Source organism: Xiphias gladius, chromosome 22 (genome assembly GCF_016859285.1).
Source record: "Xiphias gladius isolate SHS-SW01 ecotype Sanya breed wild chromosome 22, ASM1685928v1, whole genome shotgun sequence".
In the NCBI taxonomy this organism is placed as follows: domain Eukaryota; kingdom Metazoa; phylum Chordata; class Actinopteri; order Istiophoriformes; family Xiphiidae; genus Xiphias; species Xiphias gladius.
In genome coordinates this window covers 24,815,788-24,836,864 of record NC_053421.1, presented here as the reverse complement: position 1 = coordinate 24,836,864, position 21,077 = coordinate 24,815,788, and the positions used below count along the sequence as shown (strand labels likewise).

Genomic DNA, 21,077 nt, shown 5'->3' with positions numbered 1-21,077 from the left:
GCTGTTCTCATTTACATGTTTTTCTGTTTCTGTTGTCAAACAACGGAACAAGTATGAAGTAGTGACTGTAACGCAGCCCATTAAGACTGCATGTTAACCAGCAGTCTCTTCCAAGCCGTTTCCAAGCTGCTGCTCTTCACTGCTTAAATCCTGATTTTTATGACCGCGACGTCCTCTGAAAAAAATCACCATACACATAAGTTAAAGACAGTGGCTGTGCTGTGATTCCGGGCGAGATTTTCTTACAAAATGATCAGTCACAGAGAAAGTTAGATTCACGTCTATGTCAGCTGCCGTGCGGTCAATTGAATTAGACGCATCGAGACATGTGCCTCCAGAGGGAAAGCCCAACCTCTCACTTGTGGGGCAAGACTGGGCGACTATCTTCTATGGAAAGTAGCTAAGGTTTGTCAGAAACGTTAATAAATTTGTTGCTAGGTGCTTTTCTGAAGAAAAGTTGCCAAAAGGATGTGAAAAGTCGGCAAGTCTAGCAACAAAGGCCCTAAATTTGCAACAGTGCCTGTAAACACCCCCTATTGATGTAATATAAACTGTTTGCAGCAGTTCACTTTGAAAGAGCAACAGCCAGTGGGGAAAATCCAACACTGGGCCAGCCGACCAATGGTGTAACTTCATTACTCACTAAGTCACTCACTCACTCATGGAAATTCACGTTTATACTGATATGATTACTGATCCACCAAACAAAATAACATGTTCGTTTTGAAATTCAAGTGAAATTCAGTGATGCTTTGAATGCTTTGACTTGCGCTTTTCAGTGCGTTTAAAATGCACATGAAGAGACATATTTCAATCGAAATTAATTCTGAAATACTTGTGGATGCCAAATGGAAGAATGGCTCCAGTTTGTTTCCTATTATTTTACAGCCCAGTGTGGGGGACATCAGCTGGACAGATTTTTTATGCCTAAACATATCAGAATCGGAAGGCAGTCTTCTTTTCTTATCTTATATCTTGGTAGCCCCATCCCCTTCTTTTCCCTGCTGAAGTTGCCCTTAGGCAAGGCACTTAATCCTCTGTGGCCTCTGTGCAGTATATCTCCAGTGAACAGTGTACTGCTGACGAGATGTTTACAGACAAACAACGATTGGAAAAATTAGCTACCTACTCGCTGCCTGATTTAAAGTTTGCCTTGGTGCCGTAATCACAGTATAATTAGACTGTAATGGAATAAAATGCATGGAAAACTCTCAGCTATTACACAGAAAACAGCTAATATTGTGAGAAGGATAGAGGCTGGGAAGCATGTTCCCTGTTAGTGGCTGTTTTATGTCAAGCTGTTATAAATCTGACCTCTGTCTATAAAAGCCCCATCAGCAGAACTGGAATAATCTGCGTCAACTATGGTTTAATGCTGTTACTTATCTAATTACACCGTCATTACAGAAATTTGGAGCGCTAGCCCAAACCTTTTCTGCATTTCTAAATCAGTTAGTACACATGACACAATTTTTCAAAAGCAGTCTTCCTCATGACCTGAAGCTCAGACACAGATACAGAGTGAGATACAGAAAGGATTCATGGGACAACCTCTGGTGATACATCATCTCAGGCTTGTTCACGTAAACTGTAAACCATTTACTATGATACAAATAGCTACAAAATCATTCACAGTGAGGAAATGTGTTGTTTTGGCAAGTCAAGTCTATGTTGAATGGGAAGTCGTTTCATTGTAATTGGTTTTCCAAGATTTGTTTACCATATTGTCTTCATCGTAACATGGGTAACACAGGCAGGATGAGGGGAGGCTATGTGAATATTGTGCTGTGATTGGACTTTTCTCAAGAGCGACAAATGACAAGATTTAGGGAATTTGGTGGCCAGCTGTCACATCGGTCAGACGAGCCAGACAGGAAATGGTTATAAATGATTCATTCTTCCTGGGTGTCTGCCGGATGGATGGACGGATGGAAGAACCAAAGCGACTGAGCCATGACTCCCTCACTACCACCAGTACCCCACGTCAAAGTGTGTGTATGTGTGCGGGTGGGTGGGTGGACGGGTGGGTGGCAGTGCTGCACATTCTGCTCATCCATCTGGTTCACTTGGGAAATGACAGTTCGACATTTGCATTCGAAAGACTGGGGAAAATGTTACCAGGCTCCATTTGTATTGCTTTCTGCCTGATTTGAACCTCGCTCACATCTCACGTTTTGTGTTTTTTTCACAGCCAAGCAGAGCAAATATTTCACTCGCTCACATTACAACAAATACAACTCTTTCCACTTGGATTTAGTATGATATAACCTAGGAGAAGTGACATACGTACTGTAGGCAAATTTCCAAGCCTGTTTCCCTCTCATGAGGCAACTGCATTATGTATATTTCTGCTTGATGTAAACAGCAGTTAGCTGGAGAGCTTTTAATGCATTATTCAAGGTTATACTATTAACTCGGTGACAATGAAATGGTCCCTTTTAAGTTCTGCATCAGCACAGTAACATCACTTCTGCAAAACATAAAAAGGAATTTGAGAATGACTTGTAGCATGAATATGATCAAACTGCTTTTGATTCACTTTACGTCTGTTGTTGAAAATGAACCAATTGAAAAATGCAGCATCCTTGGAAAAAATTTCCAGCATATTTGTGAGTCCAGCTTGGGGCAACACAAATCTCATCTTGTATTACTTTTTCATTTCTCGTTTATTTTTATACCTGCCAGGTGAGAACTTTTGTTCATGATATAATAAGGATGCTGGAGGTTTTATTGTAGTATCCTGCATACAAATCTGTCCTGCCTGTATAGGCTCACAAGACACGAGAACTTAATTTAAAACAGATGTAGAATGCAGCACATCCATCTGAGATTGCTTCTATAAAAAGGCCTGAAAATAAAGATTACCAGTGCCCTAGAAGTCACATAATAAGATGCTTAGAAACTTCGTGCCCACTGCAAAAATAACAAATTTTAAAACGTCCTATATCTGGACTTTTTGATACAAAGGTATCTAAGGAAAACATCAGAATTAACGACATAACCAGACACCTGACAAGTCAGGGTCAAATTGGTTGGAAGGTCTCTACTACTTTGTGTGTATTTTTGCTTTGAGTATACCCAATTTTAGTATACTAATTTCTATGTCAGTGCTGCCCTATTTTTCTAGGAATTGGAAATGTTTCCAAGGACCCGTGCAAACCGTCCTCTTTACTGGGCTGTTTTTTAATATCATCCATCTCTATATGGAGAAATTTCATCTCTTACAGTAGTGCAGCTTTTCAGAAGGCAAGAAAATCAAACTGGTCGGAAAAACAAGAAAGCACACAAATTGTTATTTACTGTTGACGGCTGATGACCACGAACACTGTGGCCAACTTTTTTTGGCCAATAAACTTGTTGACTGTCCACACATTGGCTGAGTTTCCCTGGTTGCTTATCTAATTGAAAATAAATGTACTTCCAATTGGTTATTGCCGCGTTGCTCACAGTGTGGATGTGTGGTTAGTGTTGAAAAGTCACAGGAAAGTACTGCAAGTTCTCCAAAAGTAAGAAGTCCTTAAAGAGTATTTGCTGTATTTAAGTTGCATCATAGAACAACTTAATAGTGCAGATAGATGTTTGCATTGCAGCAAAAGAAATATATGTCGGACCAAAACGTCTGCTGTCTCTCATCAAACCGTTTACCGGGACATTTCGTATAATTTCTGGCAGCTCACGAGAACTAAAGTGCTCCTGCAGACGGAGCCAAATTACACTTTGGACTGTGGCCAATGTATAGCAGTAGTTCAATAATCCTGCAGTAAAAAGTGGGACTTACACCAAAGATTTATCTCTCTTGTCCCTTACTGAGTTAAATCAATGACGAGATTTTTGTTTTCTGTTGTGTCCCTCAAGGGGTGGAACTGCTCGCTTTGTACAACCATCCGCCCGTTCGAGAGGGCCATGTGAAGTACTACACTGTCAAGGTGCCGCTTCAGGTTCAAAACTGTGACGAGGGTGTCAAAGGCGTGGAGGCCAACTGGTTGGATCACATGACCCAGCACTTCAACAACGGAGCCTCACTGGTCGATGGATACTTCCACCTGGGCAACGTGAACGGTAAGCCAGCATGGCTCTCTGTTACTACAGAACTCAGGGGTTTCCCAGGAGAAGGATTTGGGACCAAGTGTATCATAAAGAGGAAATCTCACTGCATTTTTAATATCCACACATGCTGTTTTTAGGTTACATCTCACACACAGTCGAAAAACATTAGAATGAGAGGTTTGTAATGTACAAAAAATACAGATAACACATTACAGTTTTATTCCCTTAAATATTACAAAAGCCTTAACGTTTGTTCTTGCCTTCTTGGTTTCTCCAGAATTTTTCTTCTGCAGGTACAGTCCTAGCTCAGACTGTTACAGTTATTAAAAGTCAAAAAGGTTTCCAAATTGCCTTTTTTCCTATCACAGAATTACCAGTGAAATTGTCAGCATCGGGCAGATACAAAATTCAGGTCAGCCTTTATAAAATAAAAAGCCTGTGGCAGGTAATGATGCACCTTGCCCTTTGTGAAATTAATAATGCATTAGCTGGCATTCATTTTCCACCAGAAAAACAATCAGAACACATTTGAATAACACCTACATATGATTGTGATAACACTTCCTCTGTCAGTGTCAGGAAGTGGAGAAATGCAGGATTTTTTTTTTTTTTTTTTTTTACAGCAAACACACATTAGATACACATACCTTTTATGTTACCTTTGAATCAAATTATTTGAGAGGGTTCACCCATAGTGCCAGACCCACAAAGGATCAATACCCGACTCTGCAGCTTAACACAGCTTTTAATCTATTTTATCTAATTGTTTTGAGCCTCTGGTTGACATAGACTTTAAAATTGGATTTTACAACACCTGCCAATACCACACGGCAAATTGTAGGCAGCTGCTTCAAACAAGCAAGCTTAGATGAACCAAGGATGCACCATTTGTCTGTCACAAAAGTGAAAGTATAAACTAAGTATACAAGTGAATGGTTGAGCACCAACATAGCCCCCAGATATTTCTCTCAGGTGTTTATGGATCAAACTAGATCCAGAAAACAAGTGGCTATTGGATGTAAATTCCTTTGGTGGTAGAAAACTTGAATAATGGGATGCTCGTGTGGCTCGGTGGCTAAGGAAGCCATTTGGATTTTGCATTAGCCATAACAAAATAATAAGATGATGACATATCAGGGCCATTCTCATTGAATTTATTTTGTCTTTCTTCCTCTAGTGGTAAGAAACGCTTGAGGCAGCTTTCAGTATTTTTAGCCCTCGTAGCACCATGGCTCTAGGGATGGCAATGTCAGTCTGACAGTTGCTCAGTCCACCACATGGGTCCAGACTGAAACATTTCAGCAACTGTTGAATTGAATGCCATGAAATTCCCCACAGATATACACAGTCCCCAGATGATAACTACTAATGACTTTGGCGATTCCCTGACTTTTCCTCCGGCACCGCGAGGAGGTCAAGGCATTCACGTATCTTGTAAAATATCTCAACAACTAAATGGATTGGTTTTGTGCCATACCGTCTAGTAGATCCACAGTGAGATTGTACATGCGGTTTTGAGGGGAAATATCTCAACAGTAAATGGATGGACTGCCACGAAATTTGGTTTATGAGAAAATACCTGCAACACTAATGACATTCCCATCAGCCTCAACTGTACTTTGTTTTTAGTTAGCAAGCTAACACACTGAACTAAGATGGTGACCATGGTAAACATTATACCTGCTCAACATTTGCATGTCACTGTGAGCCTGTTTGCATGATCACAAAACGTTGACCCCCCATCGTATTAAAAAAAAGACGGCTCTATGTTTAGAGTATTGCCCTACCACTCGGTATTCGCACCCATAAAACTGCATCGTTTCATTGCAGTTGCTTTGAGGTTTGATGAAGGCAACTTCAGAGCCATAGTGGTATAATCAACATTAGAATTTGGTCAAAGTGAGCCACAGTGGCTTCATATGCCACGTCCACTGGCGATATTAGACCTCTAAATTGCAAGAAATGTTAAGGGAAACCAATCCACTGCATCTTTTACAAAAGACAGAAGGATAGACTCCATTTCACCAGTGTGCCATGTGGCTGACATGAGGATTCTTTCGTTTGCTGGGGATGCCTTAGACGCTGGAGTTCAAGGAGCTGTTTGGCATCCTCTTTTAAACTATTTCCTGTTTGAGTTTTCCTCTTCCATCAGACCCCAGCGGCTCTGTGCTTCACTCATGACACTGGAGAAATAAACCAGAGTAAATAAGAGTCATAATTCATTAATCTGGGAAAGTGAACGCCTCAGCAACTCTGAAACACAGATAATTAACCTGATAACAAATTAGTGCCTCCTTGCATATTTTATGTCCTGAGAATGGAGTAATGAAGGGTACTATTATGATTAAATTTTTTACTGCCTATTAGGGTCTTCTAACATATTTTGCATTTTTCATGCACTGCGAAGATATGCATCTCTTGAACAGTGAGATCACTGGGTAGGATAGAGAGCAGATCAAATGCATTATGAAACTGTCTGACCCTTCACCGACTTTTAGGACTGAATTCAGCACACTGCTTAAGCTCAACCACTTCCGAAAACAGACAACTTTACAGAGGTGAATGCTGTACTTTGTGGATTTTGGTCTCTTGAGAGCAGCTGGCAGTATGAAATCAAAGCGGCACTGCGTTTGTTGTTAGAAGCTAATTACATCAAACAGCCGTGCAGCTCAGGGCCTTGGAATCAGTATCCATTCCTGCCCTCTCCATATTTAGCAACTTCTTTGAGACAAGTTTCTGAATTCATGATGAGACGCTCAACACGATGCAGGAGACCATCTCAACCCTATGAACATCAAGGACATATCTGACAGCAAAACAGCAGAGTAAAGGATATGTGACGACAGAGACAGATGCAAGCAGTTGGATGGGAGATGGTAGTGACAGTGACATCCTTGTTTTCAGATACAATGAAATGCTTCAGCTTGTCGTGCACTGACAGATACATGTGTGGTCTAATGAGTGTAATAGTGTTTTTTTCCAAGACTGACCTTATTGGGCCCTATTTTTTTTTCTCTTATACTGTTGAACTATTATCTTTTTCACTCTATTTATCACTTAAAGGAAGCATTGCTGAGCTCGCCTGCTTTTTATTGTCGATGGCAATGTTAGTCGGTCGCTTGGTCAGTCGATCCACCACTTTGATCCAGAATGAAATATCTCAGCAACAACTGGACGGATGGCCATAGAATTTGGTGCAGATACAGAGTGCAGAGCGGATGTATCTTAGTGACTTTGCTCACCCCCTGACTTTTCCTCTGCAGTAGCACTACCATGGTGTTGAGTGTAATTTCTGAACAACCAATGGATGCGTTGTCATGAAATTCAGTACAAATATTCATGTTGCCCTTCAGAGGAATTATAGTAAATTTAATAACCACTTCACTTTTCATCTAGGGTCATCATCAGGTCAAAATTTAAATTTGTCCCGAACTTTGATTTATGACCAAACACTTGCAAAACTAATGATATTCCCATTAGCCTCAAGACATCAGCTGGTCCCGGTTTGACCCAGAGATTCTCAGCTCAAAATCCTGCAAACCTTCCTGATTGGAAAGTTTTATGAAGTTGTAATGCTGTGTTATCTCAGACAGATTATAAATTCCAATTTGGCATCATTGAAAATACAAGAGATTTCCCATGTGTCATCCGGTCCCAAATGCAATAAAGATGTATTTCCATGACAACACTGTTGTACTGTGAGTCAGCAGTTACCACTAAAAGTAAACCATAGATTGACTATTATTCATAATCACACTATTGTTATGCAGAGACCATGATTCAGTAATTGATTGAAATTAATTATCCATGCAGCTCTGAGCTTTGAAGTCTATTTTCCAAATAGTAACACAGTTTATAATCAAGTTGAAAGCTCTGAGAGAAAAGCATCAATATGTAACTTTCCTATAAAGCACTTCAGGGTCCTGAATTGTTTGCTGCATCTGTATGATTTCATCTCAATAATCATTATGCTGTCATCCTGCTTACATTCATGTGACCTTTACCGCTCCTTTTACTATAATAAGATTACTTAGCATAATAGATATGATTTCTTTTTTTTTTGCTTTTTAAACCTTTTTTTTAAACTTTTAACCCTTGAAATTGTTGCAAGAAGCATGAAACTGATAAATTACGTACTCGAAAATTAGAACTTCAAAATGGCAAATTAATGTTTGAAATCCATGAAACCATAAGAGTCTGTTGTTGTTGTAGTTAATATTGCTAATGGTTGACCGGGAGTTCACAGATTATTTCCCTTTTGTTGCAGATTGCACATCACCGTTCACGTTTCCGCAGTCCGTCCGCAACTCTGCGTTTCTAAATGTGCTACCTCTCTCTTGTCTCTGACAGTCGGCCGTTTGGCATGGTCCAGAGGGATGCACACCTACACACAAACACACACAAAAACACACCGTGTCCCCATGCTCCTTCAAAAGGTGGGTTTCCATGGTGAAGCTGGATGAGAAAGCATTAGGGTGCCTTGTTTGCATACGCATGTATATGTGTGTATTGGTGTGCGTACGACGGATCACTCAGACCGTGTAAGTCTTGTCTGGTGTGGCAGCGGTGTTTGCAGCAGGCGGAGACCTCGTCTGAGCCACATGGTCAGATATTACACGATGATATTTAATTTACAGATCCCAGGCCCAGCTGCCATAAGACTCACGTTAAAGATTAATAAACACACAGACACACAGACACACGCACAAACACACACAGAGGCCTACATATACAGTATCCATATATATTTACAATGACAAAAACACACCCATTTACAAACACATGCATACACATAAAATGCACATGGTTTAATACTGCCTCCCAGTTGGGAGCAGTGTGGGGGGTTGAGTGTGTTTACTAAAGACACAGTAATGGATGACAGTAATGGTGTTGAAGGGGTGTTTGCCTTTGTTACTCGTATAGCTTAAGCTATCTCCAGACCCACAATGAGGATTTGTAGCCCGGTTGTGAGACATTGAGCTATTCATACGCATGAAGTCAGCCTTCACTGGTTTCTAATTTTGGGCAAAGCCGATGGAGGGAGAAAAACAGGGAGAGCGAGAGCCAGATACAGGGAATATGAAATTCCAATAAGGATTTTTTTTTTTTTTTTTTTCTACCCTGAGAAGAAATTCAGGGTAGGGAAACAATCTGCAAGCGTTCCTCTGAGACAAAAGTTGACGAGAGGTGGAATTAGAAATCATGGCCCTGTGATGTCTCTGCACGTGTGTGTACACCTATGAGCACATCTACGGGACGCATGCATGTGTTTCTGTGTGCTAGCAGTTCTGTGTATAGGTTTCGACAGCACAGCAGGAGAGGCAGTTACAACACAGGTTGAGAGTGTTGTGAATGAGAGGCTGCTACATGCAGTCCGTTAACTACTGACTATGTTTTACGCTGACAGACCGTCCTCTGGAACTTGTTTTTTCCCACACGAGCTTGAGTCTCAAAAATATATGTATATTGAAATTTTACCATGTTAAAAATGTAAGGGTGAATGGAGGATGAATGTCTGCCATGGCTGTAGGAAAGCAAATTTGTCTTCATCTATATTTCTTCCTATTACCTCCTGGTTCCTCTGGCCTCTCGCATGTCAGGGCTCATGTAGTATTAGAATATCAACTGTAACTTAGTGGAAAATGGAAATTAATTGATATTAATAAAGATTAAAAATTCATAATTTTCGAAATATGTATAGATAAAGCAGATGCACGATCCTTCATGCCCACTTGGAGATTTCACCCCTGTATCCTTTGAATTCAGAAGAAAGCGATAGGACTATACATTTGCAAACACCCCCCTGGTATCCAATCACCATGCTGTCCATCCACTGCTCTTTCACTACCATCTGAAGTCTGCCCAGTAACCCACAGGTACCAACCTGCAGCTGCCAATATGGCTCCACTGGGACGGGGCCACATTCAATCCACACACATCAGACGCCCTCGTCTCTTTCTCTCTCTGTCCCTCTCTGTGGATGTCCACTCGCTCTGTTTGAAATATAGATAAGCTGTCAGCAGCCTGTCACCAGCTCTTTCTGAGGCAGTTCCTGGCCTGCATGTTTAAATCATGTCAGAAGACATGACCCGGGGCAGGGTCACTTTCGCGCTCGGCAGCGGTCAGCTCCGATCCTTGCAAGCCCACTTGTGAGCAAAAAAAAAAAAAAATCCCGCTTTGTGAATCTTTTAAGTGATTCAATTTGATTAAATAATATCATAAACTTTAAAAGTCACGACCCACGACATTTTGATTTGTATAAATATCTAGTTTACTGCTCTGTCTTCTTGTAGTGTGCTCCTCTGGAGAGGGCAGCCGCTATAGTCAGCTTGACTAGATTCAGAGTAGTTGCTAAGGAGTCCAATGGTGAACCAGAGTCGCAGCAAAAAAACATGAACATGTTCATAGAAACCACTCCACCAGCAAAATCCACTTCTCTGCTATTGAGCCGTATGTTCAACATGCTGCAACGAACTTTGACTTTAACGATAAATACATGGACTACTTTTTATTTTTATTTTTGATACTAAAAATAACACGGCAGCTTAGAACTGTACAGATTGCAACAATACAAGATTAGAAATAATGCCACTACAGAGGCTCAGAATAGACTGAGGACATTTAAGGACACAGAAAGAATCACCTCTGCCTCTCGCCTCAGCCGCCTGTGAGATAACGGAGTCTGCAAACTGAGCTGATTTCTGTTTGTCGTTTTATTTGCGGTTTGAATAGACCTGCCTGTCCACTGCCCACCTACATCTATATAGGCTAGGCTCGGGCAAATGCCGAGAAATGGCTGATGACATTGTTTTGGAGATTTTATTCCATGTCTTTGATATAAATCCAAGTGGGAAAGAGTCAACTTTGAATGTGGCAGTAAATGAATGTTCCTAATTTTGCGTATGAGAATTACTGCTGTGTGATTCTATACTTGTCAGTGATGACGCAAAATGATGATTAATAGGTCCGTGACGTCTCAATTTAGCCCTCACTGTTGAGCGATCTATTGAGGGTTTATTACGTGGGGAGTAGTGAATGAGTGAACGAGGGAGTGATTTCAGACACAGCCAAACAATATTAGTTTTTTGGATATATTTTTTCTACTATTCCCAGCAGCTATTGCTTTCCATTCAATTCGGAAGTTAGTAGATGCTTGAAACTTTCTGAGCCATCTAATCCATTACAGTGAACACCAAATCTGCATATATGTTTGTCGATATTATATTGTCGCAGCACGGTAATTCAGTTATTTGAAAGTACTGCACTGCACAAGAATAATTTAACTTTGATAAAACATAATGATTGATGTTCACTGTCATGGATTACGCAACTCTAGCAAATTCCAAGAGTTTTCTACTTAAATTTCATACAAAAATAAATGGAAACCAATGGATGCCTGGAACGTGGGGAAAATACATTCCAAAATCTAACATGCGAAACCACTGTTGTGGCCCTTTCATCAGTACTATCTATTAATTAACATAATACAGGAATGAACAAAGTACCAGTCTTATTTTCTACGGAGGGTCACAACTTAGAGGTGATGTAAACCTGTAACATGTATCCGGAGAGTAACTATTTGTGAAGCCGGCTAGGTGATGCAGACATTGCAGGCAGCTTCCTGGGAACAACATCCGGTGTACTTTCTCGGCTGTTTACTCATTCAAAACACTGTGTGCTAGAAATCGATGTATAACAGCAGGTTTGCCGCGAATATCAGGACCAAACGGCTTCCAAGTGTCAGTCTCCGTGCGTCGGTCTCTGCGTGTCGGTTTGTGATCCTCTCCTCTGTCATTTGGGTGCTGATTTCAACCGCTGCATGTCACCCGGCGTCGCTTGCCATCTCCCTGCCACTCTAGATATCTGACTCTCCCCCTCCATTTGCTTCTGCGTCTTTCCGTCCCAGCGCCGTCACTCCCTGCTTTTAGTGCCACTGCATTTGCATGCCTCGCCCTGTGACCTTGCGTATGTGAGTCACAGAGGGATGGAGAACAATTTTACCGGGGGCATACGGTGGGTTTTTTTTGCAAATGTAAACAACTTATTCTCAGTCGGCCTGATGGCTGCTCAGCTCAGCTCCCAGTCAATAGGCACAAGATAATATTTATTTGTGCACGCAACCGGTGCATTCCCCTGACGGACTCAGCACCCCCAGCAACCAACTCTTTCTCTTCCACTTCCTGCGTTCTCTCTCGTTCTCTCTCCTCTGCTGAGCGTCAGCCTGCATTATCACCGGAGACAGGCTTACCCCCGCAGAGCAACAACACAGCCCCGTGTAGATCTCACCTGAGTGATCTCTGTTACATGGGCCTCGGCGTCTTACAGTTTCGTAAAAGACTTCTTTCCAATTATGCGGCAAGCGGGCCGGGGGCTGAGAAATACGGCGGTGGGGCATTGGACTGGGGGAAGAAAGAGGTGAGGGAGGGAGGGGTCCAGAGGAAGAGACAAGGCACAGGAGTGGGATGGAAGTGAACAACGACAATGTCTGTATTTGAGATGGAGCCAGTAGATGTCAGAGAGATGTCTTCAATTGAGCGTGTAAGGGCCCTAAATGGGTTTTTAGGGAAGGGAAAATAAAAGAGCCTGTCAGCCATCCACTCTATCTCTCCCTCTGTCTTGGTCACTCCCGCCTTCTCTTTCTATCTTCCTCTCCTTCCCTCTCTCCGCAGGCTCTCCAGCCACCTCTCATCCCCCTATTATTAGGGCCGAGTAATGAAATGTGGAGCGTCTCGTATTGGCGCCCAAAGTGTATTAGTGTGTAAATGGTGTGGGAGTAATGAGAAAGCACTAAGGCCAGTCAGGAAGACGGGACCATGGGGCATGTATTGTGTCCGTGAGTGTGTGTGTGTGTGTGTGTGGGTGGGTGGGTGTGTGTGTAATGGGCATGTGCATCAAAAGGAATAACAAGAGACACTGGGTGCAAAGGGGTCTCGGCTCATGGGGGCCAGATGCCAATCCTTCGATTGTTAGCCTCCAACGGAAGAGAAGTTTAGAAAATCTACTTGGTCAGCAGCACACAATCTCGCTAGTGGCCTAAAGCATCAACGTCACTGTCTTTATGTGGCTCCCTTAATTCAAGTCTTTTTAAGGTGTATTATGCAGGCTTAGCAAAAGGATTTATGCTTTAATGCCTTACAGACTGACTTCATTAAATTGGTGTCTACATTTTGCCAAAGTTAAAATCTGTCCCTCTCTTTTTTTTTTTTTAAAACTGGTTCTCAGTCCTGATCCACAGGACACAGAGTGCTGCTGGATTTAAATCCTATCGGCTATTGCATTCACTTTGCTTTCCATTTGTAATTTGCCTTTGTTTAGCTGTCGAGCACGAAAACCAGCAGGGCTCTGGGTCCTGAAAACCACGGACGTAGCGCATAATGTCTCCTCTCCTATTTAAAAACATCCCAGAAGGGGAATACCTGCTCCTTTCTTTTCCTTTCTTTCACGTCGCCCTGCATAATGCATAAAGTGCACATTGCTAATACAAATGGCCCACACCACTGGCTATGTAATAAAGGGTTATGTGTGAATGCGGCTGACTGATATCATTCCATTTCCTCTGGCCTGGAGGGCCTTAAGGAGCAGCGCGGACAAGGCAGACACACTCCATCCAGTAAATACTCTTTTCACGCCTGGATTTTTTTTCCTCTTCTCTGCAGATTTGCTGCCTAAGTCGGTGGATAGTGTCTTCATCTTCCAGGAGGCCAGCGAGGGCGAGCCCAACGTGGCCACTCCGACTTTCGACGCCATCGTAGTGGAGCAGTGGACCATCATCGATGTGAGTAGAGAAATTTGTCTTTTTTTGACACAGTGTCACAGGTTGTGCGCTCCGTGCCCCCAGTAGAGAGGAAAATCTTGGGAAAAGGTTGCATCTTTTTTTTTTTTTAAGTACATGTTGTGAACGCTACTAGTTTAGAATGGCAGGTTTACTTAACATAATAACTGTGTTAAAAGACATGCAGGGGCACATTTAACCAGGGCTGGGTCACGTTGTGATAATATTATAATATTCTGTTGGCATTTTTCAAAATTATGTCATCCAAATTACGATTACAAGATGCTTGTGATTTAAACTATATCCTAAGAAATTACACCCATATCGGACGATTCCACACCTCGCAGTTTACATCCAGTGCCATCGTTCATTGCCAGTGCAGGAAGCAGAGTGCCCTATAGTACACTGTATGTAGCGAGGCGGAAAGTAAATGTGTGAATGTGTGGAGTCCAGAGCAGCGGATGAGTGTGTAGTACATCTGAATACAACTGATGTTCAGTGCTGTTATTTTACATTTGGTTTTGCAAACATTGTCCACACAGCGATATAGCTATTGCTAATTAGAGAAACAACCCTGAATAAATGAGCAATAGATAAATGAAAAGTAAGGAATGCTGATGCGCTCGTGTAGGGCGGTGTCACTGCATGGTTTGATGGGTATGAAAACGCCATGACCTTCCCAGTCGCCAGGTCTCGACGCAACTGAACCCCTGTGGGAGATTCTGAAATGATGTGCCAGACAGCACCATCATCAAAACACCAAATGAGGAAATGTATTTTCTAAGTTTGGTGTGGGATGCCTCCAGTAGAGTTTCAGAGACTTAGAGAATCTAAGCCAAGAAGCATTGGAGCTCTTCTGAAGGTTCGCGGTGGCCAAACATTTTACCAGAACACTTAATGCGGGTTCTTCCTTTAACTTGTCACCCATCGGTAACGGTCATATGAAAATTGTGGGATTCAACAGATATATGTTTACATCAGCATCGCCGAGCCCTATTTAGAGCACAAGTCCACTTTAAGACACTGGTCTTCTTGTCCTGACATCAGTATTGAAATCAGTTGTATTGATATTGTGCCTTTCCATCCCCTCTCCGCTCTTCAGCCAACCATTCTCCCCACAACCCCAAAGGCAAATCTGGCAAATCTCAATTTATGGGACATGTGTTGCGGTTGCCGGTCTTATCAGGAGCAAACAAGCCCTTATCTGCCCAACGATTAGTGTCTCTACTCAGCACAAGTTCCAAGTTGGAAATTGATTTCTGTCTAGAGTTAAAGGGATTGCAGCCATTTCGTTGCCTTTCATCTGTATGTACTGTATTGTGTGTGCGTGTGTCTGCATGTATACATGTTTGTCCGTGTAGCTCCACGTGCATGTGCTTGTGTCCACTCAGTGCGTGTGGTTTGGGTTTTTGTGTGTCTGTATGTGTTTGCCGATGCTATCTCAGTAATTGAATTTAGACTTTTTGAGGCTTGTGGCTGTCCAAGTGTGAAAGGAGACTTCTGTCCCTAAAATGTGGCTTTTCTGCTTGTCCAGCCCAGCACCGAATGGCCACATGCGCCAATAAAAAAAAAAAAACTCCTGCAGTAGTCTGGCGGCAGCAATAGAACCGCCCCTCCTCTGAGATTGATGGTAATACTGTTAAAGCTTAATGGATTTCAAGGCTTCCTCAGAAATGTCAGCAGAGAACGACACCAAACCAACACCCAGTGTTCCAGGGGAAACAAGCAACTGTTCCACGGGGACTTTATAAAAACCTGTTTCACCCGAGCAATCTGCACCGTGCCGAATCAGATTGACAACACACTCTTTCACAAATCTTTCAATCAGGTTCTCACATCATCCGCATTCGTTGTGATACTGCCGAAAATATATATGCAAAGTATCCTCACAGCTCATTATTGTTTCAGTGCCGGGATGATTACAATGGAAAGTAAGGCTGAATATTGATTGCGGGTGTTTTCTTCTTGTTCTTTATATATATCGTCTTCTTTTCTCCCTAATGCTTTACAGTTTTATTTATCCAAAAGTCTGACAGGTGGTTGGATGTATGAAGCTCCAAGAAGAAGAGGAAAACAAGCTCTTTCACCGAGGGCGTGCAATCACCTACATTGTCGTCAAGTAGGAGTGTATCATCTCAGGGACGGTGTCTATTCATAACTGAAGGGAAAAAAAGGGCGTTTTAATTTTTTCATTTATAAATGAATTAAAACTAATCAAAAGATTTGCATGTGAACGTGCTGAGGTTCTAGTGGTATCAGATCTACAGGTGTTCGCAAAGCAGCGGCGCGGTGATGAGCCTCAGAGATGCCGCAGTTATAGCAGCACAGCAGATTACTGCTGAATACAAATGCATAGTACTGTTCATAGTGCTGTCACAATCTGGCTCAAGCAATGTGACACGGAGGGGGTCCGACCAAGATTTATACGTAAAATGAATTTATCAAAACATCAGCTGACGACCGTCCCGTGTCAGCCAGTCTCCGGCTGAGGTTGGCCGGGGCAGCATCCAAGACAGGGGGAGGGGCGCCACATAAAGTTTAGATGGGTTTAGATCATTAGAGAAAGGTTTATCATACCAAAGCTCCACTCTAGACCAGCGCAAAAGCGTATTTTCTTATATTTTAACATTATTATTACTGGAAGACCATACAGGGTGTTTCTGTTGTGCTTAATCGGCCTTGCTGGTAAATTAGGACACAAGTCTCAGGTGTAATATACAGGGTCCAGATCATGTGACTGCGTTTTCTATTAGCGTATAAAAAAAAAAACCTGAGTGGTTTTACACCTGGCTGGGGAGGAGAGAGGGATGTGGGTGTGGAGGCTTTGGAGTTGTGTAAAGGCACCTTTGGTGGAATCGTCCTGAATAATGAAAGTAAAGTGAAAAGTAATGCTCTTTTGCTCGACATAGTTTTTTTTTTTCAATCAGTAATATGTAATGAGTTATTGATTACATTTTCCAGGTAACTTGCCCAACACTGGTGAACAAAGACTACATATGTCTCACTGTATAGTAAAACATAATGTCAGCCATTTTAAAAAAATAATTAGAGTTACATGAAGTATTCTCTTTGGATAAAAATACATATAAAAATAAAATTAAAAAAATACATGTATCTGCTTAGGTCATTTATTTAGTTTATTACCAAATGATAAACTGAAAAAGACATAGAAACATTCAAAAATGGGTTTTTTTTCATAGAAGTATTGAAGTAAAATTATAAATAGCCAACAAATGTGACAAAAACCAGACTTTGCTACATGTGAGACAAACAAAACTCATGGGTCATAAAATTTTGACTCCAAAACAAATCATATCATAGAGGGAAATTAAAGAAGGAGACAAGCAGAAAAAATAAATGTCCAACTGACAAACTAAGATGCAAGTGTTATGGAAACCGTTTGTACTGAATGACAGCAGAACACAGCCAGGAGGAAAACAGCAGAATGCATGCATTTTCAAGCAAGGGAAATAAATTAAAAGCATACATACTGGCTGCATATACTCTGCACAAGAATGATATCAGTGCTAAAGAGCTCACACAGACATTTCTTGTGGCTTTTTTTTTCCTCATGAAAAACAAAACAGCACCGTTTTTGGACAGATGTCCCAACTCCTAAATACATAGGAGGAACGTAGCCGCCGCCTGAACGCGGCTGTTTTTTCCTGAGCAAAGTGACCTGAATAGAAACCGTACGGATGGATGTGAAGTGCCTCAAAATGAATAACTCATTAAGGTTCTCTGCTATGAAACTCCAATTAGGACCAGCTTCTCATCTCCTGTGTCCTGTGGGAAAATCAATACAGGAGCTGCAATGGAGCTGAAGTACTGAAAGCTCTCTTTCCTATCACTGAGTTTCACAAGAGCAACTGGAACGGCTCTAAGTACTGTTCACACGTCAGCCAAGGCGAAAAATGTCCTATCTCACAATGTTAAGGAAAGTGATTGAAAACCCATATCCACTCCTAGATTTAATGGGTTCTTGCCTGGGCCTTGCCACATCCCTCCACCAAGTGTGGTGCTAATCGGTTCAGTAGTTTTAGCGTAATCCTGCTGACAAACAAAAAAACCAACAAAACACAACCTCCTCGGCAGAAGTAATAACCACAACGAAACATGTTCTTCTTCAGGCGTCAACTACGGTTGGACGTAATACGTTTGCTCACAATGAGCAGCGGCGGGAGAGCGTATTTATCAAGAGGGACAAAAGTGCATTGGCGGGAAGGTGTTTTGTTTCAGTCTTTCTGTATCCAGATAAAACAGCGAAGGTGCACCAGAGTCACAAAGACATCCGTGTGTGTGTGTGTGTGTTTTATTGAAAGATGAGCTGAATGAATTGCATTGTGGCTAATGTAGGCACATGATTTTGACAAGGAGGAAGAATGAGGGGAATAAAAAAGATGATATCTCTGTTTCTGCTGCATACCTTTTTTTTTTATTTTCTTAAACTGTCTGCCGTGCTTTGGACAGTGTTACAGGAATGCAATGTGAAATCAGTACACTACTCTTTTCAAAGGGGCACTCTAGCAATTTAGTTTTGCAGCTCAGTCGTTACGAGATCGTTAAGAGACCGATATCTAAGGTGACAGATATATAAAGTCAGATATGCTCACTTTTAGTCCCTTGTTTGGGTCAAGCTTCAAAAAAACACTGAATCCTTTATCGCCCGAGATGCTACTACATGGTTTTAAACCCAGACTGAGATTACTCAAGGTGACGTCACTTAAGCAACTTTCTTGCAATTTTTCACGACAGAACTCCTCCAGAGCAAACAGAAGACTTCATGCAACTTCCACAGGCTGTGTAGTGCTCCTCATGACTAGTGAATTCACTTTGACATGTTAACTCAGTGAAGTGCCCCTTTAAGAGGACAATCGGGGCTCAAAGGGTCAAAAATTACTGTGTTTCCATGGGTCTGTAAAGGATCATCTTATAAGGGTCATAACACTCAAAGCACAAAAGAGCATTATTTTCACACTTCCCCCGAGTTGTATCCAGCCATGCACATAATCTTAGCTTTATGTGCCATGTGTGAATGTGCCACAACCCAAATACAGAGAAGGTGAATGGAATTTGAGCAAAAGTTCACATATATACATATATATGTGTATATATATATATATATATATCTACACCATTCAGCCACAACATTAAAATTGGTTACTGGTTTTAATGTTGTGGCTGATCAGTGTTTAGTTACTGAACCATTAAAATATTCTTTACCAGAGGAATAATACTGGCATGTCTGTTTGTTATTCTAATTAGGTACAGAATGGCTCTACTAGACAGTGATGACAGAAAAAGAAAAAGAAAAAAAGTTTAACATCTTCAAGACAATGATTACTTCTGTGCAGTGGTTACCAGTGCTTTATACATAAGAGCAGAGCAGAAAACAAGACAGATTGCAACTAGCTCCCTGGTAACCACAACAAAAAGCTTTGTTTATGGCTGTTATTAGCGCTGCTAGAACATAGGAAAAAAATGTTGTTTTATGAGTTTGGTCTTTGAAAAATCATTTAAAGCTAAAATTAAAGCAGTTTTCTCTCTCTCTGACTTCAGTTTGGTAGTACAGGATATTATTGCAGGTTTAATACATGCTTAATTATTTTCTCAAGATGTAGAGCTGTCTGTACATCGTTTTTGGTATTCCCGCTGAAGACTATGAATACCACAGCGTGATTGTAAGTAAAATATTCTTTCAACACCTTCAAGCACTGCAGTTTGATGATGTCGCAGGTGCGCTCAGTCCTTGATCTTGACAACTCGTAACCCACAAGACAAACCAGAAAAGCTGCAGGGGGAGTTTAGAGAAAGTGTCTGCTCCGGCAGAAAGACGCCCGAAAAGTTAATATGAGTAGAATTCAAATTTAAGAAATGGCAGTCCAAAGTCAAAGCAAGTGAAAGGAGCTTAACAGAGCTGACATTATTGTCACTCAGGCCCAGAATTCACTAGCATCCCCAGCTTTGAAGAGCAGCACTTCACAGTCCTCAGAAACTAAATTATGTCTAAAATGGGATTAGGGCCCCACATCATAGCATCGGTACGGCAGGAGGGAATCTTTGAAGAACTGGTTTTAAGACCTACAAGGACACCTCAGTTCGACACGTGAAGACATACAAAAGGACACCTCAGACTGACACATGAGTATATTGCATGTGTGTGTTCAGTCACTCCAATGTCAGACCTCATGCATCACTCACAGTGTACAGTATATGTTGTATTATGTGCTCTGCTTCCGTGGGCGCATGCCGTGGCCTGCAGGTGTGCACGTTGTGCAGGGAGCTGACCGCTAACGTGTATCGCCTGTCCAGGATATCTCTATCCTCTCTGACCGAGGTGAGGGAAGAGGTGACCCAGATCGGAGGAGAGTAATTTGCGCTGTCCGTGCAAGCGAGAGATCACACCCGGTCTGCCAGACAATGTGACGATGATGCTGATAGCTGTCGAGCGGAGGGGCGGGTTTCGGTTTGTAGGGTGCACTTGTTTATAAAGTGTAGTGGGATATAAGAAAACAAGTAATAACACGTACCCAACAGAATATATTTAACAGTTTTGTTGTGAATGTTCAAGCAACAGCGGTGAAAAGATACTATGTGCATTTATTCAAGTACTGTACTTTTACAGGTACTTAGTATTTCCATTTTGAGCTATTTTATACTTCTAGTCCACTACATTTCAGATTTTAGTATTACAGTTTTTACACTACAAATATGATAATAATATAAATATCATAAGCTTATTATAATTATATCACATTATCCCAGAAAAAAGCATCTAGCTGGGGCCCCTTGTCATTTTTCAGATGTCTATGAAATGCTAGCTGTTCCAAAAAACAGTGATTTCTCTTATAGACTTCTAGGATGGTTTCATTTAAATTGAAACTGTTTGAGACCCAAGAGGTGAAATTATTCAATATCATAGAAAAGTCGGAAAATAAATAAATAAATAAATACAAATTTTGTGGAAGAACTTTTGTTTGTTGTAAATCTGAGAGGATGTCATGACCCCGAGGTGGGGAACCACTAGCCTAACCTGAGTGATTATAAGGTAATTAAATCTAGCTCCAACTGCTTGTGCATCAGTAACTACCTAATAACGTAATGTATAAAAATACTGTATATCAGTCACAGGGGCCGTTTTTCTGCAGAACAAGTCCTTTAACTTTGGATACTTTGATGGAATTTTTCTGACAATGCACTTTTTCTAAATGCAGGACCTTTACTTCTAATGGAAGAATTTTATTTTGTTGTATTGGTA

The 21,077-nt window shown here is 41.4% G+C and overlaps 1 protein-coding gene across 2 annotated transcripts in view; it reads left to right on the top strand.

The window, feature by feature from the left end:
- The window catches only part of LOC120784209 (raftlin-like), a 97,120-nt gene that overhangs the window by 60,636 nt on the left and 15,407 nt on the right, over nt 1–21,077 (top strand). For both annotated transcript variants that reach the window (XM_040117798.1, XM_040117796.1), the window contains exons 6-7: nt 3,856–4,059; nt 13,704–13,822. In XM_040117798.1, coding sequence (XP_039973732.1) covers nt 3,856–4,059; nt 13,704–13,822 — 323 coding nt within the window. The remainder of the gene's footprint in view (nt 1–3,855; nt 4,060–13,703; nt 13,823–21,077) is intronic.